Below are 18,408 nucleotides of genomic sequence, written 5' to 3'. Positions count from 1 at the left end.
CAAATGACATTCCAGTTTCAACCTTGCAACGAGAGCTGTAAAAGGAGAAAAATAAACAAGCATGACAAAAGTAGGATCCTATTTATGGTTGGAATAGCAAACACACATATAGTACTTCCAGGACTTCCTGCACAATTACACTACAATAGCTCACTGAACCCGGCCTTGAGATTATCAAACTTAATCATAATATAAGCCAAATGCATAATATAATATAATATAAGCATAATATAAGCCGGAATATAACCAGCTCTTATACATAGCATTCATTGATTACGAAAAAGCATTTGACTCAGTTGAAACCTCGGCGGTGATGCAGGCATTGCGAAATCAGGGGGTAGATGAGTTGTACGTGAAAGTGCTGGAAGAAAGGTGTTAGGCAAGGAGACACAATCTCCCCAGTACTATTCACAGCTTGTTTAGAGGAAGTATTCAGAGACTTGGAATGGGAGCAGTTAGGGATAAGGGTAGATGGAGAATACCTCAGTAATCTGCGATTTGCCGATGACATTGCCTTGCTAAGCAACTCAGGGGATGAACTTCAAATAATGATTGATGACCTAGACAGGAAAAGTAGAAAGGTAGGCTTGAAAATCAATATGCAGAAGACTAAGGTAATGTTCAACAGCCTCGGGAAGGAACAGCAGCTTACATTAGGTAGCGAAATACTGGAAGTAGTAGGCGAATATGTCTTCTTAGGGCAGGTAGTAACCGCAGATCCGGACCATGAAAAGGAAATAACAAGAAGAATACGATTGGGATGGAGCGCATTTGGCAAGCACTCGCAGATTATGACTAGCAGCTTACCGGTATCGCTCAAGAGGAAAGTATACAACAGTTGCATCTTGCCTGTACTCACCTATGGGGCTGAAATGTGGAGGCTAACCAAGAGAGTTCTACTTAAGTTGAGGACAACCCAGAGGGCTATGGAACGAAAAATGGTAGGGGTAACGTTAAGAGATAGAAAGCGTGCAGAGTGGGTCAGAGAAATAACTCAAGTTACCGACATTCTAGTAGAAATTAAGAAGAAGAAATGGACATGGGCAGGACATGTAGTGCGAAGAGAGGATAACCGATGGTCGCTAAGGGTAACAAACTGGATTCCAAGGGAAGGAAAGCGTAGCAGGGGGCGGCAGAAAGTTAGGTGGGCGGATGAGATTAAGAAGTTCGCAGGGGTCAAGTGGATGCAGCTAGCACAGAACCGGGTTAAGTGGAGAAATATGGGAGAGGCCTTCGCCTTGCAGTGGGTATAATCAGGCTGATGATGATGATGATGATGAAGCCAAATGAGTAATACCACCTCAGCATCATTTTTACAATGCTCTTGTTGAACACGTCGGAGCTGCTACATTTAATTGACTTTGAAAATATTGTACTATAAATATGTTTCTCTCGACATGCTGCGGAGGTTGTGAGAAGAAAAAAATTACTTTTCCTGCTATCAGTGGCCCTATTTTTTCGGTCATCTACTATGATAGAGAGATCTTGGTAGTATTTGGCTTTTGCTTATTTAGGCGTTCTCTCAGCGCAGGAAGTTCAATGCAATCGACCGCAGCTACCTTGAACATCTGAAGGCAATAGTCCAATACTGTCAAACTGTTAAATACAATAGAAAAACACACACACACAGTGTGATGTGTTGTAAGATAAGCCATCGACAACTAAGAGAGCGTTCTATTGTTAAATGAATCCCTCTGATGGCTCGTTCGCTAAGGTGTTCTACTTTCTCAGTGTACCACGAACTTGCGGGGCTGATACCTAGCTGACCTCGATACCTGATGAGTGTGAGGGGACACGACCATGCAGGTAGTTTTCTTTTTGCACGTAAAGGAATCCGGATAACTGAGAACCATTCCTTTTACAACTTTGTCACAGCAGCTTGCCGGACTGCTGCTAAATCTGTTTAGATTGGCCATAGAAGCAATTTCTGAGAGAGGTAAAATGGTCTTGTCTTACTACGCCACAATCAGTAAATCTCACGTTCACTAAAACGCCGATGAGAAACACATGTATTTAGGTGGGCCAGAAAATGGGCGCTGCTGAGAAAATATGTAAAGCCGTGTCAGATGCAATGTGAATATGAAAAAAAAAAAAAAATTCCTACACGGCCTTCGAAATTATAAAAAAATGCTACGTTTATGCTCGTTTCCACAAATTAAATTGCATTTTTTTTTTCTGGTTCGACTTTTATATGAAGCCGATAGCAGATTTTGTGACCATGCGGTATTGACTGAGCTGTGAAATGAGTGATTTTATTAGGCGAAATGGACATGCCACAAACAAATGTTAACGAATTCTAAGAGTATCAACGCAGAGCTCGATCAGCGCTTTTTCATTGGTTGACAAACGAAGAGGAAAAATGACAAGATCATGGTAATAGGAATTGTTCATGTCTCCTATCTGCTCTTTCTGTTAAGAGAAAGAAGTAAATTATCTTTGACTATGTCAGTGAAAGTAGCTGCACAAACATTGTCTCTGCCCATCACTGTAGATTGTAACGCAGCCCGAACGACAATGGTGGAGCTGCCTTTCCTTTTTCCGTGCTGGGGTTTCCTTGTACACAGGCGGGGAAATGCTAGCATTGTAACTTACGCTGTTGAGTTACTTCGATTTCCAGTTGTCAATAAAGTGACTACAGATGAAGGAGTGCGGCTTCGACTCCGAGACTCTCATGCTGTCACTCCTGGGGAACAGAAGGCACAGAGCATCCGGTAGCAAGCGGAATTTAAAAAATTCAGCACATTCCATGACCACACAGTAACCAAATAAGTAGATTCCTGCCTTTGCCTTTCAAAGAACCATGCTTAGGTCACCCGCCACTCATGCTTCTGTGGAAACCCGTAGAAATGAATCTACTTAAAAGTGTCCAACAAGTTTGCGTAGCTGCCAGTGGAGCCAACAACGCACCACATTTCGCCAGACTTCATTTCACTGGACATATTCACACAACTAGCCCAACTTTCTGTTCTCTTGAGGATATATTCACGCACAACGTCATCTAAACCTTAGGATTTCTAATTCCCACACAAACCAACGAAAAACAGCACGCTCAGCCGGCGCATTCCAGCGATTGAGCGATGCGCCAAGAGGCGGCGCCACCCGTTTAGCTGTGCGGTCCCTATGGGAGTTACGCTACCATACTAATTCTACCATGCCGTCACGATTCACAACACATTTCTTGGCAGTGCGCCAAGATGCTGCGCAGCGATAACGGCGTGTTTATCTTTTGACATTAGCTCCGGCAGGGGGGAGGGAAGCTAACTTGGCAAAGTGCCAGTGCTTGTCCGGTTGTGCAAGCCTCCTTTTCAGTATGTTCGCTTTATCATGCTATGAGCGACTGGGGCGGGCGCCGTCTACTGCCCCTCCAATCATCGGAACGAACGGTGCTAAAAGCCGGCGTCATGATCGCGGCTGACTCGCGTGCTTCCGTTGACGACTGATGGGTAGGAGAGTAGATGGCTATTGCAAAAAAAAAAAAAAAAAAAGTTTAACCCATAGTGCTCGTCCGAGATCATAGCCATTTATGGGCGTTGGCTGGGACCGCGCCAACAGTACTTATCCATATTTCCAAATTAACAGGGTTGGAATTAACGAGTATTTAGTTGCGAGCTACGGAGGTTGCGCAGACGAGAGAGCAGGCAGCCGCCGCCGCGCGGCCATGCACTGACCTTGCCGCGGCCGCCGTCCCCTTCCTCCAACGCCGCCGGCCGCCGCACTGGTCATGGCACCATTTAAGTTTTACCCACTCTTCCACGGTTTTACCTGGTTCCATCTTCTGTCCCCATTTTTGATGTCCGCAGCCTCTAATTATGCCTTCCAATCGCGGAGGTGTTTCTTAATATTTTTTTTCTTGCCGCATGATGTGCGCCAAGCCGCCCAGACGCGGCGGCGCGTAGTTCGAATTATCCGTAGCGGAACCGACTCACGTTCGAATTAACGGGCTTTTTTTATACACAGATCCCTGTGGAGCTTGGCCGGACCAAGGAGTGTAGTTCGAATTATCCAAAACTTCGAATGACCAAAGTTCGAATTAACGAGCTTTCGCATATGTATCTTCCAGCACTTTCACGTACGGCTCGCCTACCCCCCGATTTTGCAATGCCTGCATCACTGCCGAGGTTTCTACTGAGTCAAATGCTTTTTCGTAATCAATGAATGCCATGTACGAGCGCTGAATATATTCCGAGCATTTTTCTATCACCCGGTTGATGGCATAAATATGATCGTTAGTAGAGTATCCTTTCTAAAAACCTGCTAGATCTTTTGCTTGGTTGCAGTCTAAAGTTGTCCTGATTCTATTAGCGATTAGTTTGGTAAATACCTTATACGTAACAGACAGTAAGCTGATTGGTTTGTAATATAATGTTTACGTTCTTCCATGGTTCCGGTACCATCGATGACACCAGGCACTGCGTATACATGGTGGCCAGTTTTTCTAGCACAATATCCCCCCTGTCCTTCAACAAATGTATAGTTATCTGATCCTCTCCAGCTGCTTTCCCTCTTTTCATAGTTTCTTTTGCTTTCTTAACCTCGTCCTTCGTCACTGATGAAACGTCTGACTGTTTTTCCCTACCGCTAATCTCATTACGGTCCTGACTACTTTGGCTACTGTAGAGATCAGTATAGAACTCCTCGGATACTTTGACTATCTTGTCTATATTCGTGATGACGCTGCCCGCCTTGTCCCTTAGCACATACATTTGATTTTTGCCTATGCCCAATTTCTTCTTCACCGCTTTAATGCTTACCCCGTTCTTTACAGCATGCTCAATTTTCTCCATGTTATACTTCCTTATATCCGCCACTTTGCGCTTATTGATTAGCTTTGATATCTATGCCAATTCTAGCTGGTCTGTTGGATTGGAAGCTTTCATACTCTGGCGTTTCTTAATCAAATCTTTCGTCTCCTTAGACAGCTTACCGGTATCCTCTCTAACTATCCTACTGCCTACTTCTACCGCACACTCAGTAATGATATCTCTGAAATTATTGTTCATTGCTTCTAGGGTAATGTCGCCATCCTCGGTTAGAGCTGAATATCTATTCTGTAGCGAGATCCAGAACTCTTCTGCCCTCCGCTTCACCGCGAATTCGTTGATAACTTTTTTCTTACTAATCTGTTTCGTTTCTTTTTCAGATTTAGACTAATTCGAGACCTTATTATCCTGTGGTCACTGCATCGCACCTTCCCGATTACCTCAGCGTCCAGCACAATGGCGGGGTTAGAACACATTATGAAGTCAGTTTCATTTTTAGTCTCCCCGTTAGGACTTTTCCATGTCCATTCCCGGTTCTTCCGTTTGCTGAAGAAGGTGTTCATGATTCGTAAGTTACTGCGCTCTGCAAACTCAACTAGTAACTCCCCCTGCTATTCCTAGGACCAATGCCATAATTACCCACAGCCTGATCTCCTGCCTGCTTTTTCCTTACCTTGTCATTGAAGTCGCCCATTAGTACAGTATACTGCGTCGTTCCTTTCCACATTGCCAATTCTACATCTTCATAGAAGTTTTCAACTACCTGGTCATCTTGACTACATGTAGGTGCGTAGGCCTGTACAACCTTCAGTTTATACCGCTTATTAAGCTTAATTACGAGGCCTGCCACCCTCTCATTAATGCTATAGAATTCGTCTATATTACCAGCTATATACTTATAGACAAGGAAACCTACCCCTAGTTCTCGCTTCTCCGGTAAACCTCGATAACACAGTACATGCCCGTCCTTCAGTACAGTATATGCCTCATTTGGCCTCCTAACCTCGCTAAGCCCTATGACATCCCATTTCAAACCCTCTAGTTCCTCTAACAGCACTGCTAAACTAGCTTCACTAGCTAGTGTTCTAGCATTAAACGTTGCCAGGGTCAGTTTCCAATGGCGGCCTGCTTAGCGGAGCCAGAGATTCTTAGCACCCCCCGCTGCGTCACAGGTCTGACCACCGCCGTGATCAGTTGCTCCGTAGCTGCTGGTGACTGAGGGCCGGGGTTTCGTAGGACTAATCATGGGAGGTTGTGGCCAGTTACTGTAGCAGGGTGGCCAATTACTGTTCTGGTAGTAGTGGGTGCTTACTGTAAACACTTTCAAGAAGGTTTAACCTACATTTATTTCTCACTTCAGTTTCCATTCTGCACTGTCTTTTTGAAGCCTTGATGCAATATATATTGTGACGATTCCCGTGCCAGTGATGCTGTAGCGGAAGCGAACCATTCACTCCTGCTTGCTCAAGGCATCTGCGCTGCTCGAAGTTTATTGTCGCTTCACAATGGCCGGGCTGCACTCCTTGTCACAAATATTTCTAATAAGCACCGGCACTTGTTTCCGGGAACTGCTATCGCTTTCGCTGACCCTGTTACACACGATCCGGTCTGTTTTGCAACCACGACAGTAGAAACTATTGAGCCATCTCGACATCATCGACAACATATATATATGCATATATATGACGAAAAGCTGGATTTAGCAAAAAATCTTAGGCTTTTTATACTTTTGTTTAAACCAGGTTTAACAAGTAGTATATAAGACTGGCCACTGCAATGACAAAAATCACATGAATACTTTTTTGCAACCTTCACCTACCCTGGTGGTGGCCACTGCAAGTTCCAACTCATGAAGGACATGTTCTGGAAGTTCACTGTGGCCCCCAACCAAGTTGGCTATGCACTGGAGCAGGGTGTGAAGGCAGGAGTCACCGACGGGGCTGTCTGCCAGTTCCCCACTCAGGCCGCGGCAGAGCGTGTTGAGCAGAGCCAGTTGGAGCTGTCGTTCTGCAGTGTCTGCGAGGACCTCCACTAGCTTTGCAACCTCGTCATTTCCTGAAAAAATAAAACAATGAGTGGTGCCATTCGTTACCTCTTGCCCAAATATTTATGCAACAATAAAAAAAAAAATCCCAATGTGCATAAAGAAAAAAACAGTCAGTTTAAGACACAAAGCACAGATGCTCCTAGAGTACTTGACATGAAAAAGTGGCTGTAAGCAGAAAAGCAATACAAAGCATATTATATGGATATGAATATTATGAAATTAATATCCTATCTTAAATATAAGTCAGCAAGGCAATTGCACACTAAACAAGTGTGCACCTGCCATCATGAGTTTATGGAATGCGGCTCTGTTGAATAAAATCGATAACATTACGCATGTCTGGTGCTGGGGATTTCATTGTGCACAGAAGTACAACATACATTCAGAATCAGGCTGCATGCGTCTATTCTATATTGTATTCCTTTAAAGACTGCAATAACATTAATTTTATTACTAATGCAGCATTTTATAACTTTTCGCTACGGGTGTGCATTAACTAATTATGACCCCACTGCGTACATATTCAAGATGCATACAGGTAAGCAAATAAATATGCCACAAGGGTAGGCTATCTTGGCATCAAAAATTGGACTGAAGCATGAAATGTTCACTCTCTTTGGGATCAGCCCCCTTTCACACAACGCACAACTTAGGCAGAGCCTTCCACCAAATGCTGCTGCCAAGGCATAACCTGTTAGTATTGCTACTACAAGCAAGTCCAAAATGCTTATGACACATTAGATATACTACTGCCACTGCTAAATGGCACTAAACGTGGTAGCTCCTGTCTTTCAACACACTCATGAGAAAGGATAACGTTAGTACATGAGTGACAAGTTACATGAGCTCAGTAAATACTGGTTAAGTGTCTCAAGAGAATGATCTGCTGCACCCAGCCATGACCATGAGTAGGCCATTTTGCGTTGTAGTGTTTAGAAAAGTTGTCCTGACAACCCCATGAAGCCAGCTCAGTACAGACAAACAGGTATATTGAGGGACACGCTGACACAGTGTTAGGGCCAATGTCAGCACTGAATTGCGGTGCAACACAATGACACGGGCAATGCAAACCAGCCCCTAAGGAGAACCAGCGACTTGCCGAGCTGCCCCAGTTTCATCAGTGACTCCAGGCAGGACATCATATCCTCGACTACCTGCCGAGAAACTCCATTCTTGAGCGCGCACATGCGCTTCGGCAGCAAGAGGAATGTCTTGGTGAGCCATGTAGACAGCCTTCGTGGTGCCGCGTCCTTCGTCAGCCCCAACGAGAGGCTTCGCAAGAAGCCAGCTAGGCTGGCGGGAGAGAGGTGAGACACGGTGGGCTTGAATGTTGTTGGAATCAGCTCCTGCAGGGCTTGCCGGTGCAACGCATTGTGCTTCATGAGGACGTTAACGACGTCAACGGATGCTGATGTCTCATCCTCCAGGAGCCGCCTGAGGTCATCTGGGTGAAAGGTAGGCATGCAAGTGCTATATATTCACTTTAAAACCAATACAAGCGGATGTCAGTCCATCTTCTTCAAATTTACAACAAGGGTATGAAGAAAAAACAGGCCATTAAATCTACGCAACACACACACCCACCTCAACACTACAAAAACTGTTCAACAGTAGGTTTCATAGACGGCTGCTCACCCATCAGCTCGCTCTTGTGGGCTGCTCACTATTGTGTCTGGCGGCACATTCCTGTACAATGCAGCCCAGTTCACAAGTTTTCACTTCTAATGCCTTAGCATTAAAACATGCCTGTGACAGCTTAGGTCAAACCGTGACATCCCCGCCACCTGCCACAGCAGGCAGGAATTGGAAATACCAAAGGAGTAGTCACCATGGATGAAGGTGCAGGTGGAGGAATGTGCAACTTAAGGTTGGTTGTCACGGGAGCAACTTAGAGGGTGGCTACCTTGAATGGTGGAGGGCCAATCAGCCAATGCCATCACAGAAATAGCAACCAAAAAGAAGAGCTAACATAGTGTTATCACATAATCAAGCACCTCTATATTTTTTATCACTAGTCTTCGAGACTAGCATTAATAAAGATTATTCCTAGCAGCGTGTGAATATTAGAAATTTTGAATACGAATCGAATATGTTTGCTGGCTCGTATTCGTATTTGAACAACTGATATTTGGAATTTTCTAACAATTCGAAAATGACCAAATAACGAAAATTTTCGAATTTACTGCACTGAGCGCTTCACCACAATGCTCTACCGCATCGACTGTGCAGTGAAATATCCTCAAAAGGCGCCAAGGCCATTTTGTGAAGAGGGCCTTCCCGGCAGTGTGCACAAAGTGAAGCACTTAACGAAACCAAGAAAAGAATGTTCTACCTTCGGTTTCATTTCAGACAGCCATCATGAGGTGTTCATGTGCTCACCAGATACAATTACTCTGATGCAAACGGTTTTCGGCAGTTTTTTTTCAGCCCATTTGATAATACGAGCTTTCGGTTAATTCGGACATTTTTTCCAGTTCCTTGAAGGCTGAATTAATGGGAGTTTACTGATTCAGCAGATATGACTGCTGCACCTGGTTTCACGCAGGTCCTTCTTGTACATAAAATTAGTATATACACAATCCTACATAAAATTTATCCTGATTTTTTTAGTAGTGTATGCACTACTGTGCAATTCTAGTTATAATTTTGTTTGCAAATACCATGTGAATTCTGAAATAAACGAGATTAACGATGTTTGCTACTTTAAAATTATTTTCTTTTTTTTCCCTCACTGATCAGATATTCGATCTGACATTCGAAGGCAATTTTTTTTGTGTAATATTCATATTCGATTCATATTCAAAACTTTCAATACTCGTACACCGCTAATTATTTCCTTAGGTTTCTTCTCTCGTTAGCTTCCTTCCCCTAAGCTTTTGTTTGCAGCGTTGGTGACTCACCAGATCCGAGAGCAAACACATAGATGGGCCGAAATTCCAAGAACTGCACAAAGACTGCCAGCAAAGATGACTTGTCCTTGCATTCAAGGATGACTGACAGCATGTTCTGGATAACAGTGGCTGAAAGAAGTGACACATTCCGCTGCCTGCCCTCTGTTCTGCAAGCACACGCCAGCCAGGTGCTGAGCAAGGTTCCCAGGCTCTTCTTGCTCTTCTTAGAGGGCATGCATGTCACCACTTGGAGCAGCTTTAGTGTGTCCGATTCCATGAAGACACTACCAAAGGCACGCAACAGCTTACTGCTGTCGAGTCCTTTCAGGAGTGCACCAGATGCAAGGCTGACCATTGACTTGTCTTTGAAAAAGCGCAGGGACGCCTGCAGCTCGGATGGTACACTGGCAGCACTCTGCAAGCAAAGAGGAAATGTGAGCATGCATATTTAAACCTTTGAAGTAAACTTTATTGTCAAAGGGCTGACATCACTACCAACAGTTAAATGCGGACAAGGTCAGTAACCACATAGCACAGTGGTCTAGTAAAGCTTTGATATTTGGCCACTGTGCCCAAGGTAGCAGGATCGAATCCCTGCTGTAGCAGCCACATTTCGATGGGCACCTAAAAAAAATCACCTCTGTGCTGAGTGATGTCACCGCACACTGAAGAACCCTACGGGGCCAAAATTAATCTGTAGCCTTCTACTACGCATTTCTGATCACCTAGGTGTAATCTTTGCAATGTTAAACTGCACACACAGTGCTAAATAATATGCCTCACTGCATCAGAATATATCTGCCTCCCATAATGGGTTTAAACTGTGGCATGATTCCTGTGGTGTCTATTTTGTTACTTTGGTTAAAAAAAGAGTAAAGCTTGTGCTTAGTGCATGGCTCCAATGTGCTTAGGCAAGCAAGTTAATGATGTCATGTAGCCTGCATGCAAACAATAAAACTGACTTGTTTGAACGTCTCTTGAGCTTCAGCCAAAAAGGTACAGCCATCCTAGGCAGCTGAGGACAGCAACAAGCAAATTTTTCCTGATGGTAGAACCTTGAAACTAATTTTTGCAATGTGCTAAGTTTTTATTAAGAATCCCACATCGAGAGAGAGAAACAAGATCGTGGGACAAAATGCAACTAAGACATTTCTTACATTTTACACTGCATGTTTTTTGCGCGTTAAAGGAGGCACCTAACACAGATGTGTATGCACATGTGCACTGTCCGTTATGTTCATTTGTTAGCCCATGGCAATGGTACACAGGATTTCCTGATAGCCTAGCAACAGCTATTTCAGGGTTATAAAAACTCTATTTTTCTTGTGCGGAGTGGCTCCCCACACTGTCCTTTTTCAGATTCGTGTCCATGCCGTGTTTATCACCAAAATTTAATGCACTCAAAACATGCAGTACAAACCATGGCTTCTTTCAAAACATCCCTTGGAATTTTCAAAATAGCTGCACCCCTCACCAAAAACTAAAATACCTTGTATCTGAAACAAAACTTTCACAAACCTGCAGGACTTCGATGATGGTGTCGAGTAAGAAATCGGAGTACTGAGATGCAGCAGCCAACAAATGATCATCACCATCGTAAAGATAATAGCACAAAGTGGCTTCATCACGAAGCATGTGATTAAGAAATGTGGAAGGTTCCTCCTTTTCTGTCTTCAGCTCACTGGTGCGCTCAAAGACAGCTTTCAGAACTCGTAGTATCTCCGAAACACCATGAGCGAGCTGGAAGAAACCACAGAAATTGTTTGTGACATGAGGCCACACAGATGAGACTAAGGAAATCTCTTGTTCCATTACAGCATCAAAAATTGCAGGACTGCGCCTAAGTCTACTTAAGACCGGAAATGGCGAAAGCCACTTTACAGGACTGTTTTCATTAATTCACCATTGTTATTACTAGTACTATAATCATTATCACTACTATCATCATTAACTAATACACCGTCACTGCCATTAGTACTGCCATTATTATCACTAAATGCAGCATCACTGTCATCACTGCTATCATCATTATTACCTCTAACTGCATCGTCATTGTCACTGCTACCACCATCTTTACGTTAGACCAGGAGAATTACGATCTGTTTCTCACGAGCCGGCATGGAGTACTGAGTGGCTTGTGCACTCGGCTGGGGATTTGGAGTATAGTGGTTTGGTACCCGATAGAGACAGATTTTGTTTCCCTAAAGTGCCAGAGTGAAGGATATTTTCTGATGACACTTTCTGGTCACACTTTCTGTTCATGCCAAGCATGAGGCAAGAAAGACTTTCGCAATAAAAACATTAGGAGATATGAGCCAATCACTAAGCTTCGTTGGAACACATAGGCTAAAAGGCATGAGTTCAGCTGCAGCAAACATGCATAATTGGGCCAGTTCTATTAGTGTAGCCTAAATATCAGAAGCAGTGGAGAATTCCGCATAAAGAATAGCACAATGTGTTGGCATGGTAGGCTGGTGCAAAAAATAAATTAAAACTTCAAGCCATCACACCAGATGGCTCATGCTGGTGCCGCCTCGAGTAATGTGTTCAGTACTACAATACAGCAAGTGCTGTGAAACAGGAGGTCATTAAGCAGTCACACTGCCAGCAGATTACCGAGTATGAGCACTGTCCAATTTTTCACTAGACATGTGTGCTGTGCAGTGCCATGTGCAATTTTATTAGAGGCAAAAAAATAAGCCAACTGAGAACATAGCATAGTCGTATTGATGCCTCCACAATACCTGTAATCACTCTTAAATTTTCCTGTAAATTTGGCTTAAATATTCCATGGGTGCAATTAGCCTCCCAGGCATGGAGAACGCGTAAGCACTCCAAATTTTGGAAGTGGCTCACCTAAATTTGGAAGTCACCACTGAGTTGGTCATAGTGAAATTAGGTTCGACACTAATTTTGATCAAATTTCAATGAAGCCAAATTTTGGGGGTGGCCCATCTAAATTTGGAAGGCACCATTGAGTTGGCCATAGTCAAATTAGGTTGGACACCAACTCACGTCAAACTCAGAGGAAGCGAAAATTTGGTGATCCAGGGACCAATTTTCGGAGGTAGCCCACCCAAATTTGGAAGTCACCATTAAATTTGCCATACTTAAATCGGGTTCAACATCAATTTTTGTCAAAGTCAAATTTTAGGGGTCCAGGGGTTCAAGTTTTGGGGGTGACCCACCAAAGTTTGCAGGTCACCAAGTGTCGGCCATATTTGAATTAGGCTGAACAACAAATTTGTTCAAATCGAATTGGGAGTTCAGACGGCCAATTTAGGGTGTGCGGACAGACACTTTCTGTACACACTTTCTGTGCACATGTTACGCAGCCGCCTTCTGTGGGTGCCTACTGGGATCACTTTTTTTGCACCCTGAGTCTTAACCATAAAAAAGAAAAGAAAGAAAAAACGAGAAGCGGTTGTGGTGGTTTGTGGGGTGACCAACACAAAAAAATTGGAAAAGTTAAAAAAAGAGAATATTAAATAAAGCTCCTTGTTTTCCTTAAATTTGTTCACTCTTGGCTTTTTTAATACATCCGTCGAAACAGGACCCTCATTTCCTTAGCCTTGTCTGCTCAGTGGTGCTAACAAGGTAAAGCAAGGACCAAATTATCAGAAGTTTGTTGCACTAACGCAAGGACGCTTATCTCAATACCAGAGAGGCAATTTCATCTTGCTCATCACGGTTCCCTTTTGTTTGGCGCATCAGCAGCGAAAATAATGTTGCGAAATTTTTTCGTTAACTGCTGTGCAAGCAGCGCGTTAAGCATTAGGTTTGGTTTAGTTTGTGGGGTTTAACGTCCCAAAGCAACTCAGGCTATGAGAGACGCCGTAGTGGAGGACTCCGGAAATTTTGACCGCCTGGGGTTCTTTAATGTGCACTGACATCGCACAGCACACGGGCGCCTTGCTTTTCGCCTCGATCATAAAGCTGCCGCCGAGGCCGGCTAAATACCTACTCGCCTTTTTCAATACAGTACTTGTTACAGGGTTCATGAAACAGCACATTCATATTTGGAACATTTCATACACGCCGGCTACAATTTTTAAAGCCACTATGACAGGAATGAGAGAAAATTCGACAATAGCGGACTTACAGTTGCGCTGCTAAAGAGTTTCCTCGTGCAGAACATTGCTTGGTAGAAGAGGCTGGTGCACTCAAATAAATTACAGGACGAAATACTCGCAATGACCTTGTCAGATGCCTCCTCTGGCAAGCCTTTTCCTTGTTTCAACAAGTAGAGAAGGTCCAAAAACAAACCTTCCAGCTGTCTTTCAGCACGGGAGCAGAATATTTCTGCACCTTCCTCCTTTACTGGCCTCTGTGCAAGAAAGACGGAGAGAGAGAGAGAAAAGAAAAAGAAAAGGTCAAACCATGCTTAGCACATTACATACGTCTTCTACACATACATTCTTTGCTGCTTTGCCTGCCTTCCCCTTACATACAAAACTGGCTCAAAAGAAATGCATGTGGTTTGTTGCTGTGCACATCACAGGTATGATGTGCTTTTGCAGACACCAACTCCACATGCATAGTGGTATACCCACAGGTACCACCTACACCTGTTGCCAAAACAAAATGCTCACATGCAGTACAACCTGGTGGTTTGCTCTGGAGAGGGCAGAGGAGAGGCACACATGCATAAAGTGACCACCTGATAAAGGTCGACTGTCTTCGTTTTTAACGAAAAGGAACGAGTGCTGCACAGCAAGAAAGCTGAAAACCACCTAGTGGAGAAAAACTTTTCAGTGTACAGACAGCATTTAAGACGAGAGCCATGTTACTGGTGGCAGGTTTGATAAGTAGATAAGGAAGTGGACCAGCACTGTGCGCTCACTATGTGTTCCTATGCTTTCGTCACGTCATAAATCCGTTTTACCACGGCGTTTATATTATTACATAAAGAGCATCCTCTGCCAATGAATTGCGCTACAAACTTTGGGGCACCTCCAGCAGCAGGTTCTTTTGTGCAGTTAATGCTCAAAAACTGAAAACAATTAAAAAAAAAATAAAAAAAATAAGAAAGAGGCGCTGGAGATTACATCTACTCGTCTCATTCTGACAGTGCACTGATAAAGCGCACTTGCATTAACAAACTATTATTATCCCTGCCTTAAATTTTGATATGAAAGAACTTGAAGCGCAATCAGCATTACGCCATGAATTTTCTGATGTTCACTACCCTTCATATTTTAGTACAGGCGACGGAATATGCTAGTTACTGCATGATCCTGGAATAGTTCCCTTGAGTAGCGCAGTGATGCATACTTTTGTGGTGCTTAATTTTCCACCTTACTTCACGGGTCTTAAGTGCAAAGTACAAAGTAAACAAGCAGCTAATGGGCGTGAGGTACAAGATGTAGTACAATGAATGATACACGGTGCTCCAAGCACATGGTACATGCATTTATTGACATGTATGGTGCTTGTAAAGAGTCGTTTCTGCAAATAGTTCTGAATTTGTACTGAAGAGCTTAAGCTTTACCAAAGATTGTAAGCACTTGCTTTACTGGGTTTCATTTATATCGACTGTACATACCAAGAAACCCTGCATTGGTATATAATCGTGCATAAAGAAGCAGCTAATTTCTTGGGCGATGCTTAAAATATGGAGACAGTTCACTAAGTTTTGATTTTAAGAGTAGAGTGTGACTGCACTGTAGGGTCCTGCTTGTATCGCATGTTTACTAGTGCACATTTATTCAACTTGAATCAACCAACTTTCGTGCCCTATGAGCAGTGTGTCTATTTTGCAACCCTACACCGGTTAGATTCCCATTCCCATCCAAATTACCTCAATATTCCTTCCCACTCAACTACTTTCCTTCGGTTACAAATACCTCCTTGAGGAATTAGGTATCAATCCCAATACTTTGACCTGTTCATGAATTTCACTGTTTCACGGGATTTCCCAATCACGACCAACGACAAAGATACTAGATTTTCTGCGACAAAGGACCTTTAATGCTGTAACAATAAAATCTTAAGAATTTGGCCGAAGAAGTGATATACAAAAGACTGTTGGTGGCGCGATGTAGTGGTGGGCAGCGTAAAAGATCATGTTGGGTTGAGGCGTCTCAGTATGTACACAAGAGGTGCTTGCAATGCAGAGGCACGGTTAAATAAAAACGATATCTTAACAAACGAAAGGAGAGCAAATTCCTCCGTTGAACTAATTGATCAGACCATGAACACATACCCAAAGTAAAGCTGGGCTCAACAAACCAGCTCGCTATTTAAGTGCTTGTTTGTAGGAGACACCTGGCACGCATAAGCATTAAGTTCTTCCAGAAGGCTGCAGCATCATCAATGTTTTCGCTTTTACACAGAGAAGTGCCTTTATGCTACAAGCCACAGTAAAAGAAATAAACGAGGGAAAAAAAAAAAAGAACTGCAGCAGCGGACGTAAGCTATCCTTGCAGTGACAGATGAGCAGTGGCAATTTGTTTCCCGGATACACTTTAAGAAACTACTGCTAAACAGGTTTCTGATGAGCCAGCAACCCAGCACAGTGCTTGCAGCAAGTCACTGAAGAGACCAAACAGTAAAGTTGTCATTGCATGAGAAAAATGAACATAGCTGCATCTTCTCACTCAAGGCCTCCAAATAGTAGTGATGTCATATGAAGCACCACATGGACTTATTTGAAACGTGGTACTGTCATCAATGTCGGAGAACACCTGTCTCAAGCTTTGCAAAACTGAGCCCTTTTATTTATTTTCTACACGTAACCCAAACAAGCAGCATTCTGAAACAAGGGTTTACCAAAACAGGTGGTGAAATTTCTAGTCCGATTTTAATACCCACAAACTGGACTGGCTCATGCACCAGACAGACAGATATCTTATTTGAGTGGACTAATGAAAAAAATGAAGATAAAACTACCCAGCCTGCACTACCTAAGGCATAACGAATAACACTGAAAATGCAAAAAAAGTAGTGCCAGTGTAAGGCCACGCAAGGTGCAAAAAAATTTAAAAAAGTAAACAAAGGAAGGGGGTCATTTTTACAAGCTCAGCAGCTCGTTTCATCATGCACTCTGCCAGTGATTGCATCCATGCTGCCTGATTAGAGACCATACTGAAAACATTTTGGCGAAGATTCCAGCCTCACAGTGCTACGTAACTTTGCAGATACAAGAACTACCATCTATCTCTATCAACATTTCTACAGCCAAAGGATTCTGCTGCAAATCTACCTCGAAACAGATTTTTTTTAACAATGCTGCATGTCAAGGACATTATTAAATTCTTGGTGCGAACAATTAGCACCGTAAGAGACATTACAACTATAAGGGTGTTGTGGCTTTTGCTGCTTCCAGATGACACAAACAAGCATGCAAGCGACTCCAAGCCACTCTGAGCATCTGTGAGCCTAACATGCTATGTCAGAAGGCACTGGTTTGAAAGGGATATACTATATGTATTGTTCCAAGTAAAGATCAACTCGGGGGTGCTCTTCCTGGCTTATACTGACATACATCAGTGTGGCAGAAAAAATTTCTGCCCCTTGATTTCCACTTATGATGTCAAGTCTGAAATGAACTTCACAATAAATACAGTAAAACCGCGTTTTTTTTTTTTTTTAAATGCGAGAAAAGACGTATTATCCGGGAAAACATATGATTCAAACTCACCTTGATTTCCGAAAATCAAGACTCGAGAACGATGTGCAAGGGCATTTATTTCCATTTTCACTGCTTAAGTTAGTCGACCAGCATTCGCTGAAGGGTGCGACCATTAGAAAGGTAGAGCTGCTTTTCTAGCTCACGCATGTTTTTATCTGCAGCGCTGTTCTCTTTGTCGCGAAAAACACTCCACAGCGCATCTAGTCCGGCGGTGGCCTGGGCAAAAGTAGTCGGGATGTCCTCTTCGTCGTCTTGGTCACTATCAGACGCTTCGCCGCCTCGTACCTCGGCCACAAGTTCGGCTACGCTTTGCGGCTCATAGGACAGCATGTTGTAGTCGACAGCAACAAACTCTGCAAACAAGCCATCGGCACCGGTTGACGGAAACTCTTCGTCGATCTCTGCATAGTCGTCGCTGGGCTCCTGGGTCTCCTCGGCTCCTAGTACGTGCCGAAAACCACACTTGTGAAAACAGTCACGCATAGTTACGCACAGTTACGCACAGTTTCGCTCGTAACGCTTTCCCACTAACTGATCAAATAGTGCATTGCGTCTAGCAACGACAACTTCCCTGGGTCCTGCTGTCGTGAGACACGAGCCAGGAATCGTCGCACAATGCACTTTCTATACAAGTGTTTCACGTTTTTTTATAATCCTAGCGTCTAAGGGCTGTAGATGACTTGTTGTGTTGCTCGGAAGAAAAATGACAGGGACGTTTTGAAGAAGTGTCCTTCAGGTGGGCCGCGCAATTGTCTAGAAACAGCAGCCCGTTCGTCCTCTCGATCCGAGGCGTCCATCGAGGCACTGAAGGAACACTTCAAAAATGCTGCAGGTCATCCACGCCTTTGTGTTATTTTTATAAACACAAGGCAAATGTGCGATATTGCGCAAACAGCGCGGGTTCTTGGCTTTCCCAATTGCCCAAGGCTTGAGCATATCGCTCCCATCTTCATTGCAGCATAAAAGGACCATCATGTGGTCTTTGTCCACTCTGCCGCCGCGACAATCGTCACCTTTCAGGCGCAGCGTTTTGTTCGGTTGTACCTTGAAGAACAGTCCCAGTTCATCGGCGTTGTA

At 43.7% G+C, this 18,408-nt stretch overlaps 1 protein-coding gene across 1 annotated transcript in view; it reads right to left on the bottom strand.

The window, feature by feature from the left end:
• Positions 1 to 18,408, bottom strand: part of LOC146207268 (nucleolar pre-ribosomal-associated protein 1) — a 91,730-nt gene that overhangs the window by 32,461 nt on the left and 40,861 nt on the right. Inside the window, exons 18-22 of the mRNA XM_084579699.1 lie at positions 13,801 to 14,025; positions 11,217 to 11,438; positions 9,708 to 10,113; positions 7,907 to 8,251; positions 6,580 to 6,815 (exon numbers count right to left, since the gene is read on the bottom strand). Coding sequence (XP_084435825.1) covers positions 6,580 to 6,815; positions 7,907 to 8,251; positions 9,708 to 10,113; positions 11,217 to 11,438; positions 13,801 to 14,025 — 1,434 coding nt within the window. The remainder of the gene's footprint in view (positions 1 to 6,579; positions 6,816 to 7,906; positions 8,252 to 9,707; positions 10,114 to 11,216; positions 11,439 to 13,800; positions 14,026 to 18,408) is intronic.

This window comes from Amblyomma maculatum, chromosome 1, assembly GCF_055883805.1.
Source record: "Amblyomma maculatum isolate TAMU_Amacu chromosome 1, ASM5588380v1, whole genome shotgun sequence".
In the NCBI taxonomy this organism is placed as follows: Eukaryota; Metazoa; Arthropoda; class Arachnida; order Ixodida; family Ixodidae; genus Amblyomma; species Amblyomma maculatum.
The sequence above is the reverse complement of the archived record's forward strand: the minus strand, read 5'-3'. Positions and strand labels throughout refer to the sequence as shown.